Source organism: Pantherophis guttatus, chromosome 18, assembly GCF_059756535.1.
Source record: "Pantherophis guttatus breed Tessera chromosome 18, ASM5975653v1, whole genome shotgun sequence".
In the NCBI taxonomy this organism is placed as follows: Eukaryota; Metazoa; Chordata; class Lepidosauria; order Squamata; family Colubridae; genus Pantherophis; species Pantherophis guttatus.
The window spans coordinates 10,374,461-10,401,414 of record NC_142080.1 but is presented as its reverse complement, the minus strand read 5'-3'; the positions used below and the strand labels follow the sequence as shown (position 1 = coordinate 10,401,414).

General features: G+C 42.1%; 1 protein-coding gene across 1 annotated transcript in view; it reads left to right on the top strand.

Annotated features, from left to right (window-relative positions):
* The window catches only part of NAALADL1 (N-acetylated alpha-linked acidic dipeptidase like 1), a 39,422-nt gene that overhangs the window by 2,207 nt on the left and 10,261 nt on the right, over positions 1–26,954 (top strand). Inside the window, exons 2-13 of the mRNA XM_087881256.1 lie at positions 2,869–3,041; positions 3,782–3,900; positions 6,871–6,993; positions 10,198–10,387; positions 11,773–11,866; positions 16,068–16,172; positions 16,662–16,747; positions 18,347–18,466; positions 19,477–19,562; positions 22,646–22,709; positions 24,561–24,628; positions 24,905–24,996. Of these exons, the coding sequence (XP_087737382.1) occupies positions 2,869–3,041; positions 3,782–3,900; positions 6,871–6,993; positions 10,198–10,387; positions 11,773–11,866; positions 16,068–16,172; positions 16,662–16,747; positions 18,347–18,466; positions 19,477–19,562; positions 22,646–22,709; positions 24,561–24,628; positions 24,905–24,996 (1,320 nt within the window). The remainder of the gene's footprint in view (positions 1–2,868; positions 3,042–3,781; positions 3,901–6,870; positions 6,994–10,197; positions 10,388–11,772; positions 11,867–16,067; positions 16,173–16,661; positions 16,748–18,346; positions 18,467–19,476; positions 19,563–22,645; positions 22,710–24,560; positions 24,629–24,904; positions 24,997–26,954) is intronic.

Below are 26,954 nucleotides of genomic sequence, written 5' to 3'. Positions count from 1 at the left end.
TATTATTATTATTATTATTATTATTATTATTATTATTCAATTTTCTATACCTCCCTTCTCCTTTCGGACTCAGGGCGGTGAACAGCCAAAATAAAACATTTGTACACAAAAGTTAAAAATAGGTTTAAAATAATTAAATAAGGTTTGGCCCATAATTTAAAACATTTCAATTAAAATCAATCAAAATTTTAAAAACCAACCATAAAATCAGGACAGCCCGATTTGCTGGCAAAGCATGTTAAATGTACCTACCTGGTATGTGATGAATGTAGTGTAGGACCTGAAATGAGAAAAAGTGGTTTAATTTTTAACCAGGTTGCACATATTATTAAAAAAAAAAAAAACAGCCTCTTTGATAAATGTACCACTCAAAGCATCATGCAAACTCTGAAATAGCCTCCTTCGGATCCCGGATTGTATGAATTGTGTTACCGTGTTGGCAGTGCTGGGAACAGACATAAAACGCCCCAATTTTTGTTGCGTGGGGCTCTTGTAAATTCCTTGGTCTAAAATGATTTAGCTGAATTATACGGTAGTCCTTGGCTTACAATCATTCATTTAGCAACAATTCGAAGTTACAATGGCAATGGCATGGCTGGCTGGGGAATTCTGGGAATTGAAATCCCTACATCTTCAAGCTGCCTAAATGGAGAAGCACTAATTTATACCATTTATTTTATTTTTTATTTCATTTTATTAAATTTATATACCGCCCTATTCCTGAAGGACTCAGAGCGGTGAACAGCCAAAAAATAAAACACATAGATTACAAAATTTAAAAGAACAATATAAAACCACATTAAATAAATTTGGCCCGGAACAAATTAAAACACCCCCAATACTTAAGACAGATTTAAAATTTACAATTTAAAAAGTTAAAAGGGAGAAGTTAGGCCAGGCCGGCCTGTTGAAATAAGAAAGTTTTGGGGGCGCGGCGGAAGGTGCGTAGATTTGGGATCCTCTGTATCTCCGGGGGGAGCTCATTCCAGATGGCAGGTGCCCCCACAGAGAAGGCTCTCCCCCTGGGGGCCGCCAGTCAACACTGTTTGACCGACGGCACCCGGAGGAGCCCCTCTCTATGAGAGCATACTGGCCGGTGAGAGGCTACTGGTGGTAGCAGGCGGTCCTGTAAATATTCAGGTCCTAAGCCATGGAGCGCTTTAAAGATGGTAACCAAAACCTTGAAGCGCACCCGGAAGACCACCGGGAGCCAGTACAGCTTGCCCAGGAGAGGTGTTACACGGGAGCGCCACGTCGCTCCCATAACCACCTGCGCGGCCGGACTCTGCGTCAGTTGGAGCCTCCGGGTGCTCCTCAAGGGGAGCCCCATGTAGAGAGCGTTACAGTAGTCCAGGCGGGAGGTAACAAGGGCATGAGTGACTGTGTGTAGGGAGTCCCAATCCAGAAAGGGACGCAACTGGCGGATCAGGCGAACCTGATGAAAAGTCCTCCCGGTCACAGCCGTCAAATGCTCTTCTAAAGACAGCTGTGAATCCAGGAGAACGCCCAAGTTGCGAGCCCTCTCCGTGGGGGCCAGCAATTCGCCCCCAATAGTCAGCGATGGCACCAACTGACTATATCGGGACGCCGGAAACCACAGCCACTCGGTCTTGGATGGGTTGAGCCTGAGCACTATGCGGTAGATATTGTGATAAATGCAACATGGCGACCTCCTGGACAACGCCAAATATTTTGGACTAACAATCCCACCATCCCCTGCCACTGGTTATACTCTAAACCTGATGGGAGTGGTAGTCCAAAATATGTGGAGATTACCAGTCTGGTCAGCCTCAATTTAATAACAGAATAACCGAATAATAGAATAACAGAATAACTAACAGAATAACAAGAATAAAAAGAATAACAGAATAAAGAGAATAACAGAATACAAAATAACAGAATAAACAAAACAACGGAATAACAGAATAAAGAGAATAACAGAATAAAGAAAATAACAGAATACAAAATAACAGAATAAAGAAAATAACAGAATAAAAAGAATAACCAATAAAGAGAATAACAGAATACAAAATAACAGAATAAACAAAACAACAGAATAACAGAATAAAGAGAATAACAGAATAAAGAAAATAACAGAATACAAAATAACAGAGTAAAGAAAATAACAGAATAAAAAGAATAACCAATAAAGAAAATAACAGAATACAAAATAACAGAATAAACAAAATAACAGGCTAAACAGAATAACAGAATGAACAGAATAACAGAATAAACAGATTAACAGAATAAGGAGAATAACAGAATACAAGCAAAGAGCCTGTAGTACAGTGGACTAAAGCACTGTTATTAACATCTGCTGCTTGCAATTACTGTAAGTTCGACTCTCACCAGGCTCAAGGTTGACTCAGCCTTCCATCCTTTCTAAGGTAGGTGAAATGAGGACCCAGATTGTGGGGGCAATAAACTGACTTTGTATAAAATATACAAAAGGATGAAGGCTATTGCTTAACGCATTGTAAGCCGCCCTGAGTCTCCGGAGAAGGGCGGCATATAAATTAAAGCAAAAAACAAAAACAAAAAAACAAACCAGAATAAAGAGAATAAAAAACAGAATGAACATAATAATAGAATAAAGAGAATAACAGAATTAGAAGGGACCTTGGAGGTCTTCTAGTCCAACCCCCTGCTTGAGCAGGAGATCGTATAACATTGCAGACAAATGGCTGTCCAATCTCTTCTTAAAAACTTCCAGTGATGGAGGTTTCCCAAAACTTCTGGAGGGAAGCCGCTTTTCCTGCTTTTTCAATTCTCTGTTGAAAGAAGCAATCGTGCAAAAAAAAAAAAAAAAAAAGTGATGGTCTCTGAAACCTGAAATGTGCAACCAACATTCTGTCCTTCACACGTTAGGAAGCTGTCAGCCAAGCCGCACATGGCAACCACTAAGGGGGACCAAGATCTAGTCAAACTCCTCCTCGAACGCTGGAGCGACCCGAAATCTGGTCTTGACAAGGTCACGGAGATGCAGTACGACGTCTTTCTGTCCTTCCCAGATCCAGAGAGACCCAACAAGGTGGCTGTGGGTGAGTATGGGGGGAAAGGACAGGGCGGTGTTGGGCAGAGAGTTTTGGGGATATCCCCCCCCCCTTGCAGCTTTTCCCCTTCCCATTAGGGAGGACTGCCTAAATTCCCCATTTGTGGGGTGTCTCCATCAGAGGTGGTATTCAGCCAGTGTTGTGGTCCACCAGCAGCCTGTGGAGCTGGCAGCAGAGTCAGACAGTGAGGAGGCTGGGGAGGAACATGGGCCAGTCCTGGAGTCTGGGGAAGGCTCAGACGAGGACTCTGCGTCAGAGGCAGAGTTTATTTATTTATTATTAGATTTATATACCGCCCTACTCCCGAGGAACTCAGGGCGGTGAACAGCCAAGAGATAAAACACACAGAATTACAAAATTTAAAAACAGTATAAAAACCTAATTAAATAAATGTGGCCCAGAACAGATTAAAACACCCCTAAAATTTTAGTTGGGGCCAGGGCCATCTGGGAGTTGTGTGCTGACTCTGGAGCCTCCAGAGTCTGATGTCAGCGAGGCAGAGGAACAGAGGGAGCCTGTTCCCAGTGTGCATATGCACAGAGCTTCCAGAAGGCAAGGACAGTTAAGACAAAAGGGGCTTTGCTGGCTGAGGAATTCTGGGAGTTGAAGTCCACAAGTCTTAAGGTTGCCAAGGTTGGAGACCCCTGCTTTAGAGCATGCTGGCTGGGGAATTCTGGGAGATGAAGTTAGAATTTCAAAACTTTAACCAACATTTCTTTCCTTTCCAGTGGATAACAACACTCAGCTGTTTACGTCCAGAGAAACTGAGGAAAAACTCACGCCGGATCAAGAAGATCCAAATATCGTAAAGCCCTATGCAGCTTTCGGACCCCCAGGGACCGCCGAGGTATAAATCCTAAAAGGGTAACTCTACTCTTGCCTTTTTTTATTCTTCTATCTCAGTGTCGCAACCTCGGCCACCTGAAGATGGGTGGACTTCGACTCCCAGAATTCCTCACGCTTCCAACGTTCTCCATGCTGCCTGGAGGATTCTGGGAATTTAATAGATGAACAGAGTTGGAAGGGACCTTGTGGGTCATCTAGTCCTACCCCCTGCCCAAGCAGGAGACCCTACACCATTTTCTGACAGAAGGCAGTCCAGTCTCTTCTTGAAAGCCTCCAGGGATGAAGCTCCCACAACTTCCGAAGGCAACTTCTGTTCCACGGGTTGATTGTTCTCACTGTCAGAAAATGTCTCCTTATTTCCAGGTTGAATCTCTCCTTGTTCAGTTTCCATCCATTCTTCCTTGTCTGGCCTTCGGGTGCTTTGGAGAATAGTTTGACTCCCTTCCTCCTCTCTGGGGCAGCCCCTCAAATATTGGAAGATGCTCCCATGTCTCCCCTGGTCCTTCTCTTCACTGGACTAGCCAGGCCTGCAACCGTTCATCGTATGTTTTAGCTTCCAGTCCCCTCACCATCCTGGTTGCTCTCCTCTGCACTTTTTCTAGTCTCAACATCTTTCTTTCTTTCTTTCTTTCTTTCTTTCTTTCTTTCTTTCTTTCTTTCTTTCTTTCTTTCTTTCTTTCTTTCTTTCTCTTTTTCTCCTCCACTCTAACCTTTACCTATCTCTCCTCCCTCCCTCCCTCCCTCCCTCCCTCTTTGATTTGCTAGCCAGCAACTTCTGTTCCATTGGTTGATTGTTCTCACTGTCAGAAAATATCTCCTTATTTCCAGGTTGAGTCTCTCTTTGGTCAGTTTCCATCCATTATTCCTTGTCTGGCCTTCGGGTGCTTTGGAAAATAGCTTGGCCCCCTTCCTCCTCTCTGGGGCAGCCCCTCAAATGTTGGAAGATGCTCTCCTGTCTCCCCTGGTCCTTCTCTTCACTAGACTAGACATAACTCAGTTCCTGCAACCGTCCATCGTCTGTTTCAGCCTCCAGTCCCCTCATCATCCTGGTTGCTCTTCTCTGCACTCTTTCTAGAGTCTCCACCTCTTTTTTTATAGTGTGTTGATCAAAATTTATGAAAGCCACCCGTCTTCAGTGGGCTAATAGAATGGGGCAACCCCCTTTTATCTAATCTCTCATCTTCGTTATCGCATCTCGGGCTGGAATTTGCTCAGTTTTATGATCCAACCCGAGATAGCATGTTCCTCTTCTAATTGCTCTTTAAATCAATAAATCAGCTTTATGCGTTGTTAAAATTATTGTTCAGCTCAGAGGGTTTTTCGCTCTGGGAAGAGAACAAAGAAGGACAAACGCATCGCACTCAATGGGTGAATTTTCTGCACCCATTCTCCAGACATCTCTAATTTTTATTTCACTGAGTGTGTGTGTTTGTTTGTTTGATCGATTCATCGCTTCCGTATTGTTTCCCCCTTTTTAATACAAAAAACTGTTTTCCTTAAATATTTCACCTCAAGCAAGGATGGGCTGCTGGGGGTTCGAGCTAAGATTCTTTTCTTTTTTTTAAAAAGTTTTATTTTAGTTAAAAATAAAAAACAACATAAAAATATCATCCTTACAAACAATTATAGACAGCATCTCAATTGGTTAAAATCATTTCGTGCTTACAATTTTCCAAGTCTCATCATACAACAGTTACCTGCATTCTTTACTCGAACAGAAGATAGATATTTAAACATTTCATAATTTCATTTCATGTATACTATCTCATCTCCATACTTTATTGTCAAACCATTGGTAGAATATCTCCCAGATCAAATAATATTGTTTACCTTCCTGTTCTCTTATTTCAAATGTCAATCTACTCATTTCAGCACAGTTCAACATTTTCTTAATAATTTCTTCATCGGTGATTATCTTCTCTCTTTTTCAATTTCTTGCAAATACAATTCTAGCCGCTGTTAAAATGTTCAAAATTAAGTATTGTAGTTCTTTATTAAATGTCTCTGGTAAGATCCCTTGGGGTTTGAGCTAAGATTCTGTGCAGTTCGGAGAACCCCCAAATTCTGGCTGGCCCCGCCCACTCCACCCCACCCCTCCCCACCCCACCCCTCCCAGGAGTCCCCACGCAGCCCGTTTTGGATGCAGGTAAGTGCAGGGCGTGCGCGGAGGCTCAGGAAGGGTGAAAAACAGGCCTACCAGAAGTTTGGGAAGTTCAGGCCCGTTTCCGGCCTCCAGAGGGCCTCCGGAGTCTGGGGAGGGCAAACTAGGCCACGCCCACCATGGCCACGCCCACCCAGCAACCAGGCAGAGAACCCCTTGCAAAAAATTTTTTGAAGTCCACCTCTGACCCCAAGGGCCACAGATACTCCATTCATTTAGTCACCATTCAAAGTTGCAATGGCTTTGGAAAGAAAAATGACTTATGACTGTTTTTCACGCTTAGTGACTGTGGCAGATTCCCCGTAGATCAAAATTTGGACACTTGGCAACTTGGCTCATGTTTATGATGGTTTGCAGTGGCCTGGGGACACGCGATCCCCCCTTTTGAGACCTTCTGACGAGCAAAGTCAATGAGGAAGCCTGATTCGCTTAACAACGGTGTGCCTAACTTAACAACGGCAGTGATTCACTTAACAACCGTGGCAAGCAAGATCATAAAATGGGGCAAAACTTAATCTCACTTAGTAACATAAATTTGGGCCCAATTGTGGTCGTAAATTGCCTGACTAGGTGGCTCAGTGGCTAAGATGCCGAGCTTGTCGATCAGAGAGGTCGGCAGTTCGGCGGTTCAAATCCCTAGCACAAGCCTCCTGCGTGAGCAGGGGGTTGGACTAGATGACCTCCAAAGTTCCTTCCAACTCTGTTACTGTTACTGACTGCCTGTATTAGTGCATTAATATCAGGATAATGTCGATATATCAATAATAACATGGCATCCTTGCCATTCCGTGGCGCTTGATTGTCTTCCAGGGGAAACTGGTCTATGCCAACCAAGGAAAAACGAGCGATTATGAATTCCTTCTTAGTCAAAATATCGAGCTCAATGGCACCATTGCCATCACTCGCTATGGTGGAGCCGGCAGAGTTGCGAAGGTAATCTTGTAATGGAGGGAAGATGTTTTCCTCCTGCCATGACAGATGTTTATAGGATAGTATAATGTCTTCAATGCACAGGACCAGAAGTTCAACAATCTAAGTTCATCCATTTAAAGGATAAATCAGTATTTCCTAACCTGGAGCCCTTTAAAGATGGGTGGACTTCAACTCCCAGAATTCCCTAGCCCGGCTAGGGAATTCTGGGAGTTGAAGTCCACCCATCTTTAAAGGGCTCCATGTGGAGAAACACCAAATTGGTTAAACTAACTTACTGGAGAGGCTGTACAATCCAATGATCAATAAACTAATCCACATAAGGCAGGTTTTCCCAACATATGATGGCTACAGATGCAAAAAAAAGCCCTGTGATCACGATTAACCACTTTAATTGAGCCTCACGTGACATAGGACTTGAACTGACTTTTGTGCATGTTGTGTTACCATAAGTTACATGCTCTGGTAAGTGATTTGCTGGGACCACAATGCCTCTCAAGATGCTTGCCACTGTCTGTCACTCCCAGCCTGGCTGAGAGTGATGGGAGCTGTAGTCACACACATGCCTGGAACACATTGGAGTTCAGAGGAGCTGTGTGGTTGTATACCACAATATTTTGTAACACACTGTTGAAGATATCTGGCCTCTCTGAAGTATGTTCTGCCCATTTTTAGAATTTATATATTTAATTATATTATACATACCGTGTTTCCCTGAAAATAAGACCCTGTCTTATATTTTTTTGAACCCACAAATAAGCGTTTAGCTTTATTGCCATGCACTCAAAAGCCTGATTGGGCTTATTATCAGGGGATGTCTTATTTTGGGGAAAACAGGGTATTTATCTATCAATATAATATATAATAATTATAATATAACAGGCAAATTCATATAATTGCAGATTAATATAATTGCAGGGATGCGGTGGCTCAGTGGCTAAGACTCTGAGCTTGTCGATCGAAAGGTCGGCAGTTCAGCAGTTCGAATCCCTAGCGCCGCATCACGGGGTGAGCTCCCGTAACTTGTCCCAGCTTCTGCCAACCTAGCAGTTCGAAAGCAGTTTAAAAAATGCAAGTAGAAAAACAGGGACCACCTTTGGTGGGAAGGGAACAGGGTTCCGCGCGCCTTTGGCGTTGAGTCATCCTGGCCACGTGACCACAGAGACGTCTTGGGACAGCGCTGGCTCTTCGGCTTTGAAACAGAGATGAGCAGCGCCCCCTAGAGTCGCGAATGACTAGCACATATGTGCAAGGGGAACCTTTACCTTTACCTTTAATGTAATATAATGTAATGTAATATAAATATAATATAATCAGCAGTATGTTTCCAATATTCTTACGACTGGTTTGCCGCGCGGGCGCATGCTCACTCCGTGCGCATCTTCCGTGCATACATTTTCCTTGCTTGCACGCCTTCTGTGCATTTGCTCGGCCTTGAAAACGTGTCTAAATAGGACGTCATATAGCCAGGGCGTGTGGCCGGGCCCACCTGTGATCTTTGCTACCGGTTCACTTGAACCAGTACGAACCGGCTGAATACCACCTCTGAATAATATAATATAATATAATATAATATAATATAATATAATATAATATAATATAATATAATATAATATAATATAATATAATATAATATAATATAATATAATATAATATAATATAATATAATATAATATAATATAACATAACATAACATAACATAACATAACATAACATAACATAATTAATATAATATAATATAATATAATATAATATAATATAATATAATATAATATAATATAATATAATATAATTAATAATATAATAATATAATATAATAATATATAATATAATAATATATAATATAATATAATATAATATAATATAATATAATATAATAATATATAATATAATATAATCCATATATACATATTTTATTCCCTATTTTAATTTTATAGTGTATTTTCAATCTTAACTTTGATTTATCTTTTACCTCATAAGTATTAGTGGATTTATTGAAATTGCTGCAATTTTCCTTGGCTGTATTTTATGCTGGGTTATCATTGAAATAAAACTGGGGTGGATGGATGTTTTAGAATATTTTGGTTCTAATAAATGGTAATGATTGACCAAAATTGGCTGTAGCTTTTCCTATAAGGTTAATGAATAAACAGTCAGGAAAAAAAAAACAGCCACCAGAGACTATTTCAAAATATGATCATAGAAACGAGATTATTGCTCTGTACTTCCCACAGAGATGGGGAGATACAGCTGGTGATGTTGACAGATTTTGCTTGGATGGATAAATTGACTTCTTTGATTGGAGAAATCGACATTTCTTGCTGAGTACAAACCTCTGATGGACTTTTGTGTGTGTATAAAATTGAAAAAAAAAAACAACCCCGAAGTTGTGATATATGGTTTTGATGATTAGATAGAATAGATTATAGAAAAAAGAGTCATAGGAAGTCCTTGGCAATTAAACCTAAAAGAAAAGTCTCTGGTTTGATTTTTATACAGGTAGTCCTCGACTTACAACAGTTCACTTAGTGACCATTTGAATTTAACAACAGCACTGCGAAAAGGGACTTGTGTGATCGTTTTTCAATACTTACAATCATGGCGGCATCCCCATAGTCACAGGATCAAAATTCAGACTCTTGGCAATTTAATTTATGACAGTTCCCATAAGGTCCTGAGGTAATTTTTGCGACCTTCTGACGAGCAAAGTCAAGGGGGAAAGCCAGATTCACTTAACAACCGTGTTACTCCCTTAACAAATGCAGTGGTTCGCTTAACAACGGTGGCAAGAAAGGTTGTAAAATGGAGCAAAACTCACCTCATAACTGTCTCGCTTAAGCAATTTGGGCTAAATTATGGTTGTAAGTCAAGGATCTTACTCACGGGTGAAATCTATTTACCTTCCCTACCGGTTCGGAAGTGCGTGTGCCGTCTGTCATGTCCGATTTTTGACCCTCTGTGCATGTGCAGAGGGTTAAAACCAGTAAATTACGAAGTCCGGGCGGGTAGGCGAAGCCTCGCACTGCTGCCGCTACCTGTTCGCCAAACCATGCGCTGCTGGCGCTACCAACTTGCGTGAGCTGGACAAAACTGGCAGGATTTTACCACTGATCTTACCCCAGTCTTCCTTTGCTTTGTCACAAGTCTGCTGAAGATGTTTAAGTGGAATTAAACCCTGATTTGATGGATTTCCCTTTCTATCTTCAGGCGATCAATGGGGCAAAATTTGGCGTCATTGGTGTGGTGGTGTACACAGATCCTGCAGACATCAACGATGGGAAATCTTCACCCAAGGAGACCTATCCTAATTCGTGGTACATGCCCGGCTCCGGCGTAGAGAGAGGCTCTTTCAAAACCGGCTTCGGAGATCTTCTGACGCCCTATTTTCCGGCCAAAAGTAAGAGGAGGCATAAAGAGGGTCTCTTTGGAGGTCAGATGGTGGGCTTTGAACCCTCTCCTCTTAGTGGACAACCAGCTAAATATGAGCCAACAGTGTGCTGCGGCAGCCAAAAAAGCCAGTGCAATCCTAAATTGCATTAACAGAGGGATGCAATCAAGATCAAGTGATGGTACTAATACCACTCTGTAAAGCCTTAGTAAGGCCACACCTAGAGTCCTGCATCCAGTTTTGGTCACCACACTATAAAAAAGATTTCGAGATTCTAGAAGAAGTGCAGAGAAGAGTAACCAGGATGATGAGGGGACTGGAGGCTCAAAATAGGAAGAACGGTTGCAGGAATTGGGTATGGATAGTCTGGTGAAGAGAAGGACCAGGAGAGACAGGAGAGCGTCTTCCAGTATTCGAGGGGCTGCCCCAGAGAGGAGGAAGGGGGTCCAGCTATTCTCCAAAGCACCCGAAGGCCAGACAAGGAATAATGGATGGAAACTAATCAAGGAGAGAAGCAATCTAGAACTAAGGAGAAATTTTCTGACATTGAGAACAATTAATCGGTGGAACAACTTGCCTCCAGAAGTTGTGGATGCTCCAACACTGGAGATTTTTAAGAAGAAGTTGGATCACCATTTGTCTGAAGTGGTGTAGGGTTTCCTGCCTAAGCAGGGGGTTGGACTAGAAGACCTCTAAGGTCCCTTCCAACTCTGTTATTCTATTCTATTCTATTCTATTCTATTCTATTCTATTCTATTCTATTCTATTCTATTCAAATTGAATAGATTTCTATTTCTAATTCTATTCTATTCTATTCTATTCAAATTGAATAGATTTCTATTTCTATTTCTAATTCTATTCTATTCTATTCTATTCTATTCTATTCTATTCTATTCTATTCTATTCTATTCTATTCTATTCTATTCAAATTGAATAGATTTCTATTTCTAATTCTATTCTATTCTATTCAAATTGAATAGATTTCTATTTCTATTTCTAATTCTATTCTATTCTATTCTATTCTATTCTATTCTATTCAAATTGAATAGATTTCTATTTCTAATTCTATTCTATTCTATTCTATTCAAATTGAATAGATTTCTATTTCTATTTCTATTTCTATTCTATTCTATTCTATTCTATTCTATTCTATTCAAATTGAATAGATTTCTATTTCTAATTCTATTCTATTCTATTCTATTCTATTCTATTCTATTCTATTCTATTCTATTCTATTCTATTCTATTCTATTCTATTTTATTCGGCACTGTTTGCTGTCTGCTCCCCAGCAGTTCTTTAATCTTTCCCTGAACCTCAGTTCTTGCTGGGTTCCCAAACACCCCCAATTTTCTTCCCGCTTATCTTCTGTTTCACTTTCTCCTTTTGATATTTAGATTTCACCTACCGGATTCCAGAGGATCAGATCACTGGGCTTTCCACCATCCCGGTCCAACCCATCGGCTTTGAGGATGCCAAGGAGTTGATCTGGTGGGTATCAAATCAAATCCACAGAAGCCCTTCACAGGCAGAGCCCAGATGGGCTATATCAGGCTGTCTCCAAACTCGACAACTTTAAGACGCATGGACTTCAACTCCCAGAATTTTGGTCACCAGAGTATAAAAAAAGAGGTTGAGTCTCTAAGAAAAAGTGCAGAGGAGAGCAACCAGGATGATGAGGGGACTGGAGGCTCAAACATGCGATGAACGGTTGCAGGAACTGGGCCTGGCTGGTCTAGGGAAGAGAAGGACCAGGGGAGACAGGAGAGCATCTTCCAGTATTTGAGGGGCTGCCCCAGAGAGGAGGAAGGGGGTCAAGCTATTTTCCAAAGCAAAAGGAAGGAAGGAAGGAGGGAGGGAGGGAGGGAAGGAAGGTGGAAGGGAGGGAAAGAGAGAGAGAGAGAAAGAAAGAAAGAGAAAGAAAGAAAGAAAGAAAGAAAGAAAGAAAGAAAGAAAGAAAGAAAGAAAGAAAAAAAAGAAAGAAAAAAAAAGAAAGAAAGACATCTAAATGAACCATAGATGGACAGAAGACATGGCTAGTCTAGTGAAGAGAAGGACCAGGGGAGACACGAGGGCAGTCTTCCAATATTTGAGGGGCCGCCCCAGAAAGGAGGAAAGGGGTCAAGCTATTCTCCAAAGCACCCAAAGGCCAGACAAGGAAGAAGGGATGGAAACTGATCAAGGAGAGATTCAACCTAGAAATAAGGAGAATTTTTCTGACAGTGAGAACCATCAACCAAAGTTGCCTTCAGAAGTTGTGGGAGCTTCATCCCTGGAGGCTTTCAAGAAGAGACTGAACTGCCATCGGTCAGAAATGGTGTAGAGTCTCCTCCTTGGGCGGGGGGTTAGGCTACATGACCTCCAAGGTCCCTTCTATCATGATTGAACTGAAAAGGGTGTTGGAAGGGATGATGAGGGGATTGGAAGCTAAAACAGACGATGAAGGGTTGCAGGAACTGGGCACGGCTAGTCTAGTGAAGAGAAGGACCAGGGGAGACATGAGAGCATCTTCCAATATTTGTGGGGCTGCCACAGAGGGGAGGAAGGGGGTCAAGCTATTCTCCCAAAGCAAAAGAAAGAAAGAAAGAAAGAAAGAAAGAAAGAAAGAAAGAAAGAAAGAAAGAAAGAAAGAAAGAAAAAAAAGAAAGAAAAAAAAAGAAAGAAAGACATCTAAATGAACCATAGATGGACAGAAGACATGGCTAGTCTAGTGAAGAGAAGGACCAGGGGAGACACGAGGGCAGTCTTCCAATATTTGAGGGGCCGCCCCAGAAAGGAGGAAAGGGGTCAAGCTATTCTCCAAAGCACCCAAAGGCCAGACAAGGAATCATGGGTGGAAACTGACCAAGGAGAGATTCAACCTGGAAATAAGGAGACATTTCCTGACAGTGAGAACGATCAACCCATGGAACAGAAGTTGCCTTCAGAAGTTGTGGGAGCTTCATCCCTGGAGGCTTTCAAGAAGAGACTGGACTGCCATCTGTAGGGTCTCCTGCTTAGGCAGGGGGTTGGACTAGATGACCTCCAAGGTCCCTTCCAACTCTGTTAAATCTGTATCTGTAATTGAGCATGGCTGTCTGGGGAATTCTGGGAGATGAAGTCCACAAGTCTTAAAGTAAGGTAAAAGATTTCGGCAAGAAAAGCCGAATGTATAGGTACAGATTAGGTGAAACCCAGCTCAATAGCAGCAATCGCGAGCGGGATCTTGGAGTCCTTGTGGACAATCACTTAAATATGAGCCAGCAGTGTGTGGCAGCAGCTGAAAAAGCTAATACAATCCTTGGCTGTATAAACAGAGGCACAGAATCAAAATCACGTGAAGTATTAGTATCGCTTTATAAAGCCTTAGTAGGACCATACATAGAATATTGCGACCAGTTTTGGTCACCATCAGTGGTGGGCTTCAAATTTTTTTATTACCAGTTCTGTGGGTGTGGCTTGGTGGGCGTGGCAGGGGAAAGATACTGCAAAATCCTCATTTCCTCCCAATCAGCTGGGACTCGGGAGGCAGAGAATCAGGGTGGATTTGATTTAAATCGAGTTGATTTAAATCACAATTTAAATCATGATTTAAATCACTAGTAAAAAGGCTTGATTGAAATCAACTCGATTTAAATCATAATTTTTAAAGAGCAACTGTCATCTCTGCTACTCCTTTGACCCACTGTTGACTCACCGATAGTCCCGGTGTTTCAGAATATACGGCCTCATGCTACAGAACTAAGCCCCATTTCATGCTGAATAAACTAAATTATTTATGTATCTTAAATAGAAAACTATCTTACGATAGATTTTTACCCCAAAAGTTTTTTATTAAAATAAATTCGATAAAAATCAAAAAAATCCGATTTAAATAAAAAAAAATCCGATTTAAATAAAAAAAATCATTGATTTTTATCCACCCTGCAGAGAATAGATAGGATAGGATAGGATAGGATAGGATAGGATAGGATAGGATAGGATAGGATAGAATAGAATAGAATAGAATAGAATAGAATAGAATAGAATAGAATAGAATAAGTAGAGTAGAGTAGAATAGAGTAGAGTAGAATAAGGAATAGGAATAGGAATAGGAATAAGAATAGAATAGAATAGAATAGAATAGAATAGAATAGAATAGAATAGAATAGAATAGAATAGAATAGAATAGAATAGAATAGAATAGGTAGAGTAGAGTAGAGCAGAATAGAGTAGAGTAGAATAAGGAATAGGAATAGGAATAGGAATAGAATAGAATAGAATAGAATAGAATAGAATAGAATAGAATAGAATAGAATAGAATAGAATAGGTAGAGTAGAGTAGAATAGAGTAGAGTAGATTAAGGAATAGGAATAGGAATAGGAATAGAATAGAATAGAATAGAATAGAATAGAATAGAATAGGTAGAGTAGAGTAGAATAGAGTAGAGTAGATTAAGGAATAGGAATAGGAATAGAATAGAATAGAAGAATAGAATAGAATAGGTAGAGTAGAGTAGAGTAGAGCAGAATAGAGTAGAGTAGATTAAGGAATAGGAATAGGAATAGGAATAGGAATAGAATAGAATAGAATAGAATAGAATAGAATAGAATAGAATAGAATAGAATAGAATAGAATAGGTAGAGTAGAGTAGAATAGAGTAGAGTAGATTAAGGAATAGGAATAGGAATAGGAATAGAATAGAATAGAATAGAATAGAATAGAATAGGTAGAGTAGAGTAGAATAGAGTAGAGTAGATTAAGGAATAGGAATAGGAATAGGAATAGAATAGAATAGAATAGAATAGAATAGGTAGAGTAGAGTAGAATAGAGTAGAGTAGATTAAGGAATAGGAATAGGAATAGGAATAGAATAGAATAGAATAGAATAGAATAGAATAGGTAGAGTAGAGTAGAATAGAGTAGAGTAGATTAAGGAATAGGAATAGGAATAGGAATAGAATAGAATAGAATAGAATAGAATAGGTAGAGTAGAGTAGAATAGAGTAGAGTAGATTAAGGAATAGGAATAGGAATAGGAATAGAATAGAATAGAAGAATAGAATAGAATAGGTAGAGTAGAGTAGAGTAGAGTAGAATAGAGTAGAGTAGATTAAGGAATAGGAATAGGAATAGGAATAGGAATAGGAATAGAATAGAATAGAATAGAATAGAATAGAATAGAATAGAATAGAATAGAATAGAATAGGTAGAGTAGAGTAGAGTAGAGCAGAATAGAGTAGAGTAGAATAAGGAATAGGAATAGGAATAGGAATAGGAATAAGAATAGAATAGAATAGAATAGAATAGGTAGAGTAGAGTAGAATAGAGTAGAGTAGATTAAGGAATAGGAATAGGAATAGGAATAGGAATAGAATAGAATAGAATAGAATAGAATAGAATAGAATAGAATAGAATAGAATAGAATAGAATAGAATAGAATAGAATTCTTTATTGGCCAAGTACGATTGGACACACAAGGAATTTGTCTTTGGTGCATACGCTCTTGATGTACATAAAAGAAAAGATACGTTCCTCAAGAATCATAAGGTACAACACTTAATGATAGTCATAGGGAACAAGTAAACAATCAGGAAACAATATCAATATAAATTGTAAGGATACAAGCAAGTGGAAGGAGATGGGCGGTGGGAACGATGAGAAGATTAATAGTAGTGCAGACTTAGTAAATAGTTTGACTTTAATCAGATTTCTTTGTATCTTGGTTTGCAGTAACCTTGATGGACCCAAAGCAGGGACTGCCTGGCAAGGGGCCTTGGGCTGTGATTACCACCTTGGACCCGGATTCCGAGAAAATGGGCGCTTTCCTAACACCAGGTAGTTACACCTACAAGAGGTTAAATGGGTGTGTGTCAAGAAGCTGGAATGGATAGGGCAGGGGTCAGCAACCTGCGGCTCTGGAACTGCATGTGGCTCTTTCATCCCTCTGCTGCGGCTCCTTGTCACTCAAAATCTGCGTCACAACCGCCAATGTGTGACACCTGCCGGCACGCGATTTATTGAGCTTTTCAACCCCCGGTAGGCCAACCATGGATAAATCCAAGACAAGAAAAGTTTCAGAATAAAACAGAACATTTAATTCAACTACATATGCTAGTTTTGTGGCCGCTCGAGAAATAGTCAGGCATGGGAAGGGTTTTTGTGGCTCCCGGTGTTTTCTTTTCTGTGGGAAACGGGCCCAAATGGCTCTTTTGAGTGTTTAAGGTTGCAGACCCCTGGGGTAGGGTGAGATATTGACTCAATCCAGATTAATTGCAAATTATGTCCCATTGCAATTGATTAAACCCAGATCTCTTTGCTTCCTAGCAATGTGCAAGTGGAGGTCCACAACAAGAGACAGATCAAACCATCTTCCAATGTCCTGGGGGTGATACGGGGAAGCGTAGAACCAGGTGAGCTACTGTCCCGTCTTCTTTTCCTATGCTTCCCTCACGGGTGAAATCTACTTAACTTCCCTACCGGTTCAGAAGTGCGCGCGTGCACGTTATATGCAATTTTGGGCCCTCTGCGCATGCGCAGAGGGTCAAAAACAGTTTACTTCCTGGTTAAAACCAGGCAGTAACGATGTCCGGGCAGGTGGGTGGAGCCTCACGCCGTCGCCGCTACCAGTTCACCAAACCATGTGGTGCTGCCGCTACCAGTTCGCTCGAACTGGTAGCATTTCACCTCCTCATTGGGAGGATCCATTCTGGATCCTGGAAATGGCTTTCACTTCCAGGTTTTATTCTCTCAACATCATCGACTCAGCCTTCCGTCCTTCCGAGGTGGGTAAAATGAGGACCCGGATTGTTGGGGGTAAGAGGCTGGTTCTGTTAACCGCTTAGAGAGGGCTGGAAAGCACTGTGAAGCAGCATATAAGTCTAAATGGTATTGCTCTTCCTTCCTTCCTTCCTTCCTTCCTTTCCTACCTCCTCCTCTGATTTCACCTTTCCTTCAGTGGTGAAATCCAAATTTTTTTACTACCGGTTCTATGGGTGTGGGTTGGTGGGCATGGCAGGGAAGGATACTGCAAAATCTCCATTCCCTCCCCACTCCTGGGGCCAGCCAGAGGTGGTATTTGCTCATTCTCCAAACTGCTCAAAATTTCCGCTATCGGTTCTCCAGAACCTGTCAGAACCTGCTGGATTTCACCCCTTCCTTCCTTCCTTCCTTCCTTCCTTCCTTCCTTCCTTCCTTCCTTCCTTCCTTCCTTCCTTCCTTCCTTCCTTCCTTCCTTCTTGCTAAAGATTGACTCAGCCTTCCATCCTTCTAAGGTGGGTAAAATGAGGACCCAGATTGTTGGGGGCAAGAGGCTGACTCATATACTGTGAAGCGGTATATTTCTAAGTGCTATTGCCCTTCCTTCCTTCCTTCCTTCCTTCCTTCCTTCCTTCCTTCCTTCCTTCCTTCCTTCCTTCCTCCTTCCTTCCTTCCTTCTTTCCTGCCTGCCTTCCTTCCTTCTCTATTTTTCCCTTTGCTTCCATTCTTCCTTCCTTCCTTCCATCCCTCCTTCTATGACATCCATACTCCTTCCTTCCTTCCTTCCTTCCTTCCTTCCTTCCTTCCTTCCTTCCTTCCTTCCTTCCTTCCTTCTTTCCTTCCTTCCTTCCTCCTTCCTTCCTTCCTTCTTTCCTGCCTTCCTTCCTTCCTTCCCTATTTTTCTCTTTGCTTCCATTCTTCCTTCCTTCCATCCCTCCTTCTATGACATCCATACTCCTTCCTTCCTTCCTTCCTTCCTTTCCACCCCAGTTGTCAGAATGCAATATTGCAGGCTAACTGTGCCCACTGTCAGGAGTTCGATCCTGACTGGCTCAAGGTTGACTCAGTCTTCCGTCCTTCCGAGGTGGGTAAAATGCGGACCCAGATTGTTGGGGGCAAGAGGCTGACTCTGTAAACCGCTTAGAGAGGGCTGCAAGCCTTAAGTGCAATTGCTCTATGTATGTTCTTCCCGTAATTCTCTCTTAGTTTACTCCACAACTACTAGCCGTTTCCTCCTCTTCCTCCTCTTCTAGATCGGTATGTCCTGTATGGGAATCACCGGGACAGTTGGGTTCATGGAGCCATTGATCCCAGCAGCGGAACGGCGGTCATGCTTGAAATCACACGTATTTTGGGGCAGATGGTGAGGGAAGGTGAGTTTGCATGTGAAGGAGAAGGGTGGCTTAAAAAGGTAATAAATAGATAAATAAAACATGGATGTGAGGCCCTTTGGTAATTTGATTTTAGCGTGTGGTGTCAAAATGGAACAGAACAGAATAGAAAATACGGAATAACATGGAGAGGAGATGGGAGAGGAGAAGAGAAAGAAGAGAAGGAAAACGAGAGGAGAGGAGAGAAGCTAAGAGGGAAGGGGAAGAGAAGAGAAGAATGGAACAAAGAGAAGGAAAATGAGAGGAGAGGGGAAGGGAAGGGAAGAGAAGGGAAGAGAGAAGGGGAAGAGAAGAGGGGGAAGGGTTAGGGGAAAAGAAGGGAAGGGAAGAGTTGAGAAGGGAAGGGAAGAGAGAAGGGGAAGAGAAGAGGGGGAAGGGTTAGGGGAAAAGAAGGGAAGGGAAGAGTTGAGAAGGGAAGGGAAAAGAAGGGAAGGGAAGAGAGAAGGGGAAGAGAAGAGGGGGAAGGGTTAGGGGAAAAGAAGGGAAGGGAAGAGTTGAGAAGAGAAGGGAAGGGAAAAGAAGGGAAGGGAAGAGAGAAGGGGAAGAGAAGAGGGGGAAGGGTTAGGGGAAAAGAAGGGAAGGGAAGAGTTGAGAAGAGAAGGGAAGGGAAAAGAAGGGAAGGGAAGAGAGAAGGGGAAGAGAAGAGGGGGAAGGGTTAGGGGAAAAGAAGGGAAGGGAAGAGTTGAGAAGAGAAGGGAAGAGAAGAGAAGGGAAGGGAAAAGAAGGGAAGAGAAGAGAAGAATGTACGCAGCTTAGAAAACATGACTAAATAGGACGGCATAGTGCCAGGCCGGGTGGGTGGGGGCGGGCCCACCCCCACCTGCAGGTCGCCACTACCGGTTCTCCTGAACCGCTCCGAACCGGCTGAATAGCATCACTGCTCAGAACCCTTGCTGGGATGTGGGTCCAGTGTCTATTCCCATTCTTGCACCTCTCACGAAGGGGTTGAGAATCCAGTTCTGTGAGTTGTCTTCCCATCTCTTCTCACGCAGGGAAATGGCGCCCGCGAAGAACCCTCATTTTTGGCAGCTGGGGTGCTGAAGAGTTCGGCCTCATTGGTTCGACAGAGTACACAGAGGTAAAAAAGAGCTGAGATGGATTGATAATTGTAGGGGGTAGGGAGAAAGAAAGAAAGAAAGAAAGAAAGAAAGAAAGAAAGAAAGAAAGAAAGAAAGAAAGAAAGAAAGAAAGAAAGAGAAAGAGAGAGAGAGAGAAAGAAAGAAAGAAAAGAAGAGAAAGAAAGTGAGAGAGATGGAAAATTGGAAAGACAGAAGAACGGAAGGAAGGAAGGAGAAAGAAAGAGAGAGAGAAAGAAAGAAAAAGAAGAGAAGAGAAAGAAAGTGAAAGAGATGTAAAGATGGAAGGAAGGAAGGAGAAAGAAAGAGAGACAGAAAAAAAGAATGAAAGAGAAAGAAAGAAAGAAAGAAAGATGAGGGAGAGAAAGAAAGAAGAAGAGAAGAGTAAGAAAGTGAGAGAGATGGAAAGATGTAAAGATGGAAGGAAGGAAGGAGAAAGAAAGAGACAGAGAAAAAGAATGAAAGAGAAAGAAAGAAAGATGAGGGAGAGAAAGAAAGAGAGAAAGAGAAAGAAAGAAAGTGTGAGAGATGGAAAGATGTAGGAGAAAGAAAGAGAGAGAAAGAGAAAGAAAGAAAGGAAGGAAGTAAGAAAGAAAGTAAGTACACAGAAATAAAAAAGAACTGAGATGTGTGGAGATGCACCCTGTGCATCTTCTTCAGCGCACTTCAAATTAGCTGAGCTCATTGGAGCCTTTTCCTTGGAGTGGTGGGGTGGCCTAGAGGGGGAGGTCTCACCCCACAATCTGGAGGCTGTGAGTTCAATCCTAGGTAGAAGCAGATATTTCTCTCTCTGGGCGCAATGGGAATATATCTGCTGAATCAAAACTCAGCATCGGTGACAGGGAGGGCATCCAGCCAGTAAACACTCAGCTCCATTCAGTTGCCCAGACTCCAACCCCCACCCCACAAGAGATTATGGGGTCATTAAAAAATTATGACGATTGGTGTCTTTTCCCAATTTTTTTGCACAGCCCCGATCAATGGACAGGAATGATTAATGTAGCTTAGCCTGCGATTCAGTGAGTCCTGCAAATTTGGTTATTAATTTATGACATGTGGTTCAATAAACTGTGAATTAACCATGAATCTTTCTGCGGGGTGCGTGCAATGAAATGGCAGAATTCTCGATGTGGCATCAACAAGATTAAAAATCATGGCATTTCAGCCCCTGGATCTCCTAATTCAGAAAAGAAATTACGACCCATAGGTTGTTTTGAATGTTTTATTATGACTATTTATTATGCTATGCATCAATTATATATTTGGATCAGGGGTAAAATGCTCCCGGTTTGGAATGGATCGCCTGATCCGGTAACGATGGAGGCGGGTGGTTCGGAGAACTGGTAGCAAAAATCACTGCCCCCCCACCCCCCCAATACCTAGCTGAGCTGAACAATCATCAAAGGGTTCTTTTTTATTTTTAAAAGCATTTTTTCTACAACCTCTTCGGCCGAAAAAATGCTTTTAAAAGTAAAAAATAAAAGCCTCTGATGATCGCGCGGCTCAGCTGGGATTAACAGAGGCTTTTAAAAGCATTTTTTCTACAACCTCTTCAGCTGAAGAGGTTATAGAAAAAATGTTTTTAAAGGGGGAAAAAAGCCTCTGCCGATCAGGCAAGTCAGCTGGGATCGTCAGAGGCTTTAAAAGCATTTTTATTACAACCACTTCTGCCGAAGAGGTTGTAGAAAAAATGGTTTTAAAAGTAAAAAAAAAAAAAAAGTTGGCCACGCCCACTCAGTCATATTACACCTCCCCCCACCAAGCCACGCCCACAGAACCGGTAGTAACAAATTTTACTTTTCACCACTGATTTGGATTATGGTGCCGTTTTTGCCCTTGATTTACTTCCACAATTTGGATCGAAATTTCCGTTGCTAACAAGGCAGTTGTCTCGCCTGATTTTACAACGTTTTTTTGCCAGTGTTGTTAAGCGAATCACCGTGGTTCAGCGAATCACCATTGTTAAGCGAAGCGTTGTAGTCGTTAAGTGGATCCTGCAGTCGTTAAAGTGGGACATCTAGGTTTCCCCCCTTGACTTTCCTTGTCAGAGGCCGTCTGGGAAGGTCACAAATGGCGATCACAGCAGGACGTTGCAATGTTGTAAATACACAATCTTGTCTCCAACATCTGAATTTTGGTCATGTGACCGTGGGAAATGCTGCGATGGTCATAAGTGTGAGGACCGGTCATAAAGTCAATTCTTTTAGTGGTGGTGTAACTCGAAACAGTTGCCTTGGGGAGCACCCGGAGGCTCCAACTGGTGCAGAATGTGGCCGCGTGGGGGATTATGGGAGCGACGGGGCGCTCCCATGTGACTCCTCTCCTGTGCGAGCTGCATTGGCTTCCGGTGGACTTCCGGGTGCGCTTCAAGGTGTTGGTGACCACCTTTAAAGCGCTCCATGGCTTAGGACCGGGGTACTTACGGGACCGCCTTCTGCCACCAGTAGCCTCTCACCGACCAGTACGCTCCCACAGAGAGGGCCTCCTCAGGGTGCCGTCGGCCAGACAACGTCGGCTGGCGATCCCCAGGGGGAGAGCCTTCTCTGTGGTGGCACCTGCCCTCTGGAACAATCTACCCCCAGAGATACGAGTGATCCCAGACCTCCGGACGTTTCGTCGGGCCCTCAAAACCTACTTTTTCCAGTTAGCCGGGCTATCCTGATTTTATATTGGTTTTAAAATTGATACTGATTTTAATTGATATGTTTTAAATTATGGGCCAAACTTTATTTAATTATTTTAAATCTATTTTAACTTTTGTGTACAAATGTTTTATTTTTGGCTGTTCACCGCCCTGAGTCCGAAAGGAGAAGGGCGGTATAGAAGTTTAAATAAATAAAATAAATAAATAAATAAATAAATAAACAAATGATTGTAAATTGAGGGCTATTTGTAAATCTGAACTATGTTTCTTTTATATTATTTCATTTTTAAACAATAGCCGCCTTGATCATTTGGTGTCTTCTGGATGTTTGGGGGTCCCACAGCCATCAGCCCCTGCCGATGTGAAACGGCAAGGGATTGTGGGCACTGTAGTCCAAAACACCTGGAGGGCACCGAATCTTTTTTTCTCTCTCACTCGTAGGAATTTTTCAGCAAATTGCAAGAGAGGAGCGTAGCCTACATCAACGTGGACATTGCTGTCTTTGGTAAGCTCCTCACAGGTTGTATGATTAAGATTATGATTTGGCTATTTTCAGTGGTCCTGGGCATTAATTTAAATTAAATTCATAATTGTAGGGGTAGGGAGAAAGAAAGAAAGAAAGAAAGAAAGAAAGAAAAGGGAGAGAAAGAAAGAAAAAGAAAGAAGAGGGAGAGAAAGAAAGGAAGAAAGAGAGAGAGAGAGAAAAAAGAAAGACAGATGAGGGAGAGAAAGAAAGAGAATATGAAAGAAGAAGAGAAAGAAAGTGAGAGAGATGGAAAGATGGAAAGACAAGGAAGGAAGGAGAAAGAAAAAGAGAGAGAAAGAAAAAGAAAGAAAGAAGAGGAAGAGAAAGAAAGAGATGGAAAGACGGAAGGAAGGAAGGAGAAAGAGAGAGAGAAAGAAAGAAAGAGATGAGGGAGAGAAAGAAAGAGAGAAGGAAATAAAAGAAAGAAAGTGAAAGAAAGAAAAATAAATAAATAAAAAGAAATAAAAAGAAAGAGATAGAATAGAATAGAATAGAATAGAATAGAATAGAATAGAATAGAATAGAATAGAATAGAATAGAATAGAATAGAATAGAATTCTTTATTGGCCAAGTGTGATTGGACACACAAGAAATTTGTCTTTGGTGCATAGACTCTCAGTGTACATAAAAGAAAAGATACGTTCGTCAAGAATCATAAGCTACGTTAGTGATAGTCACAGGTTACTAATAAGCAATCAAATCATACTAGGAAACAAAACAATATACATGGTAAAGATACAAGTAACAAGGTTATAATCCTAAGTGGGAGGAGATAGGTAATAGGAAGGATGAGAAGAATAATAGTTTAGTTTAGTTTTAGTTTTATTTGATTTGTATACCGCCCTACTCCCGAAGGACTCAGGGCGGTGAACAGCCAACAATAAAATACATAAATACACAAAATTTAAAAACCCGATAAAATCAAATTAAATTATTTGGCCCAGACAAATTAAAATACCCCAATAATTTAAAAACAGATTAAAATTTACATATTTAAAAAGGGAAGAGATCAGGCCAAGCCCGCTTGATGGAATAAAAAGGTCTTCACAGCACAGTGGAAGGAGCGCAGATCCGGGATCCTCCGTATCTCCGGGGGGAGCTCATTCCAGACGGTAGGTGCCCCCACAGAGAAGGCTCTCCCCCTGGGGGCCGCCAGTCGACACTGTTTGGCTGACGGCACCCGGAGGAGTCCCTCTCTATGAGAGTGTACTGGCCGGTGGGAGGCTATTGGTGGTAGTAGGCGGTCCCGTAAATAACCAGGTCCTAAGCCATGGAGCGCTTTGAAGGTGATAACCAAAACCTTGAAGCGCACCCGGAAGACCACCGGGAGCCAGTGCAGCTCGCGCAGGAGAGGTGTCACATGGGAGCGCCACGTCGCTCCCATAACCACCCGCGCGGCCGCATTCTGGACCAGCTGGAGCCTCCGGGTGCTCCTCAAGGGGAGCCCCATGTAGAGAGCATTACAATAGTAATACAATCTTAGTTAATAGGTTGACAGTATTGTTGACAGTAGAATTAGTTGTTTAGCAGAAAGAAAGAAAGAAAGAAAGAAAGAAAGAAAGAAAGAAAGAAAGAAAGAAAGAAAGAAAGAAAGAGGAAGGAAAGAAGGAGAGAAAGGAAGAAAGAGGGAAAGGAAGAAAGAAAAGAAGGAAGGAAGAAAGGAAGGAAGAAAGAAAAGAAGGAAAAAAGAAAGAAAGAAAGAAAGAAAGAAAGAAAGAAAGAAAGAAAGAAAGAAAGAAAGAAAGAAAGAAAGAAAGAAAGAAAGAAAGAAGGAAAGACAGGAGCAGCGTAACTCTTCAACATCTTTTAATGCTGTGTCTCCTTCCCCAGCTAATGCCACCTTGAGGGTCCAAGGAACGCCCCCAGCTCAAACGGTGGTTTTTGCAGCTACTCAAGAGGTAAGCGGAGAAGGGGGTTCATAAAGCATGCTGGCTGGGGGATTCTGGGAGTTGAAGCCCATCCCTCTTGAAGCATGCTGGCTGGGGAATTCTGGGAGTTGAAGTCCACCCATCTTGAAACTGCCAAGAAGGAGAAACACTCTGTGCGCGAAATTGAAAAACAGATTTCTTTTCATCACCACCCAAAGGGATTTCTTCTCTCTAGGTGGAGAGCACCATCATATTTTTTAAAAATGCCAATTTTGCATCCTCTTTTAAGAGCTCCTTTCTCTTTAGGTCAAGACCCCAGCCAATCCTTCGGTATCCATCTATGAAAACTGGAAACGCCATTTCAACAGAACTAGCTCGGTCCATGGAATAATCCCCAGGTAAAAGGTTGTGTCAAGTGTGTATGTGTGTGTTTTTGTGTGTGTGTCTGTGTGTGTAAATAGGCGGATGCATGGACTTTATACCAGTGGTGAAATACAAATTTTGTTACTACCGGTTCTGTGGGCGTGGCTTGGTGGGGAGGGGTAATATGACTGAGTGGGCGTGGCCAACTTTTTTATTTTACTTTTAAAACCATTTTTTAAAAAATGCTTTCTCTTCTTAAAATCCTCCAGTGATGAAGCTCCCACAAAAATGTAAAAAAAATATTAAAAAAAATTTTTTTTAAAAGCCTCTGATGATCCCAGGTGACTTGCCTGATCGACAGAGGCTTTTTTTCCTTTTAAAAACATTTTTTCTATAATCTCTTCGGCTGAAGAGGTTGTAGAAAAAATGCTTTTAAAAGCCTCTGATTGTAACTTTTAAAAGCATTTTTTCGACCAAAGAGGTTGTAGAAAAAATGCTTTTAAAAATTAAAAAAAAAAGCCTCTGATGATTGTGCGGCTCAGCTGGGCATGGGTGAGGGGGCAGGGATTTTTGCTACCGGTTCTCCGAACCACCCGTCTCCATCGCTACCGGATCGGATGATCCGGTCCGAACTGGGAGCATTTCATCCCTGCTTTATACCCCCATACAGTCATTTCTTCAAGTAGCCCACACAGGATTAATTTCAGGTAGTCCTCAATTTACGACCGGTCACTTAGTGACTGTTCCAAGTTACGACGGATACCCCAAAAGGTGACCCAGTTTTGAAGTTTTGATGCCCCTCCCCCCCACAGTCATGTGACCACATTTTGGATGTTCGGCAATCAGCTCACATTTATAGCTGTTTGCAGCATCCTGAGGTCACGTGACTGCAATTTAGAACATTTTTGCTGAAAATTGGCCTTTGATTCCGGTTTCTAAGAAAAAAGCACCCAATAACTGCCACGAAAAAGGTCATAAAATCAGGTCGATCCTGTGATGACCCGCTTTACGACTCTGATGATTTATGACTGTAATTGCCAGTAACGGTTGTAAATTGAGGACAACTCTAGATCTTAAGCAGCTGTTGACTAACTACACAAAACTGTAGTTTGACTACATTTTATCCATCATGGCTGTATAAACCATAGTTTGTTGCTTTTGGTCTTGGGGTTGCATTAATGCTGGTCCTTACGCTAGCCTGCCCATCACCAGAGTGTGTCTAGAAATATCTTTGTGTGGCTGGCATCACACAATTTTCTGAACTGGCTTCTTTGGGGTTGGAGTTCGTAGAAACGATGCAAAATTTGCTGGTTTTATTGATTAGATTTTTATCCCATCCCGTGACAACAACCTTGCAAGGTTGGTTGGGCAGAGAGAGAAAGAAAGAAAGAGAGGGGGAAAGAGAGAGCGGGAGAGAGAGAGGCAGGGGAAAGTGGGGGAGAGAGAGAAAGAAAGAGAGGGGGGAGAGAGAGAGGGGGGGAGAGGAAGAAGAAGAGAGAGAGGGGGAGAGAGAGAAAGAGAGAGAGAAAGAGGGAAAGAAAGAGAGGAAGAGAGAGAGGGAGAGAGAGAGGGGGGAGAGAGAGAGGAAGAGGAAGAGAGAGAGAGGCGGGAGAGAGGGGGAGAGAGAAAGAGAGAGAGAAAGAAAGAGAGGGAGAAAGAGAGAGTGGAGAAGGAGGGAGAGAGAAAGAAAGAAAGAGAGGGAAAGAGAGGGAAAGAGAGAGGGAGAAAGAGAGAGGGGGAGAGAGAGGAAGAAGAAGACGAAGAGAGAGAGGCGGGAGAAAGAGGGGGAGAGAAAGAAAGAGAGGGAGAAAGAGAGAGGGGGGAGAGGGAGGGAGAGAGAAAGAAAGAGAGAGAGAGAGGAAGAAAGAGAGAGAGAGAGGGAGAAAGAGAGAGGGGGAGAGGGAGAGGGAGAGGAAGAGAGAGAGGCTGGAGAAAGAGGGGGAGAGAGAGAAAGAAAGAGAGAGAGAGAGAGAAAGAGAGAGGGAGAGGGGGG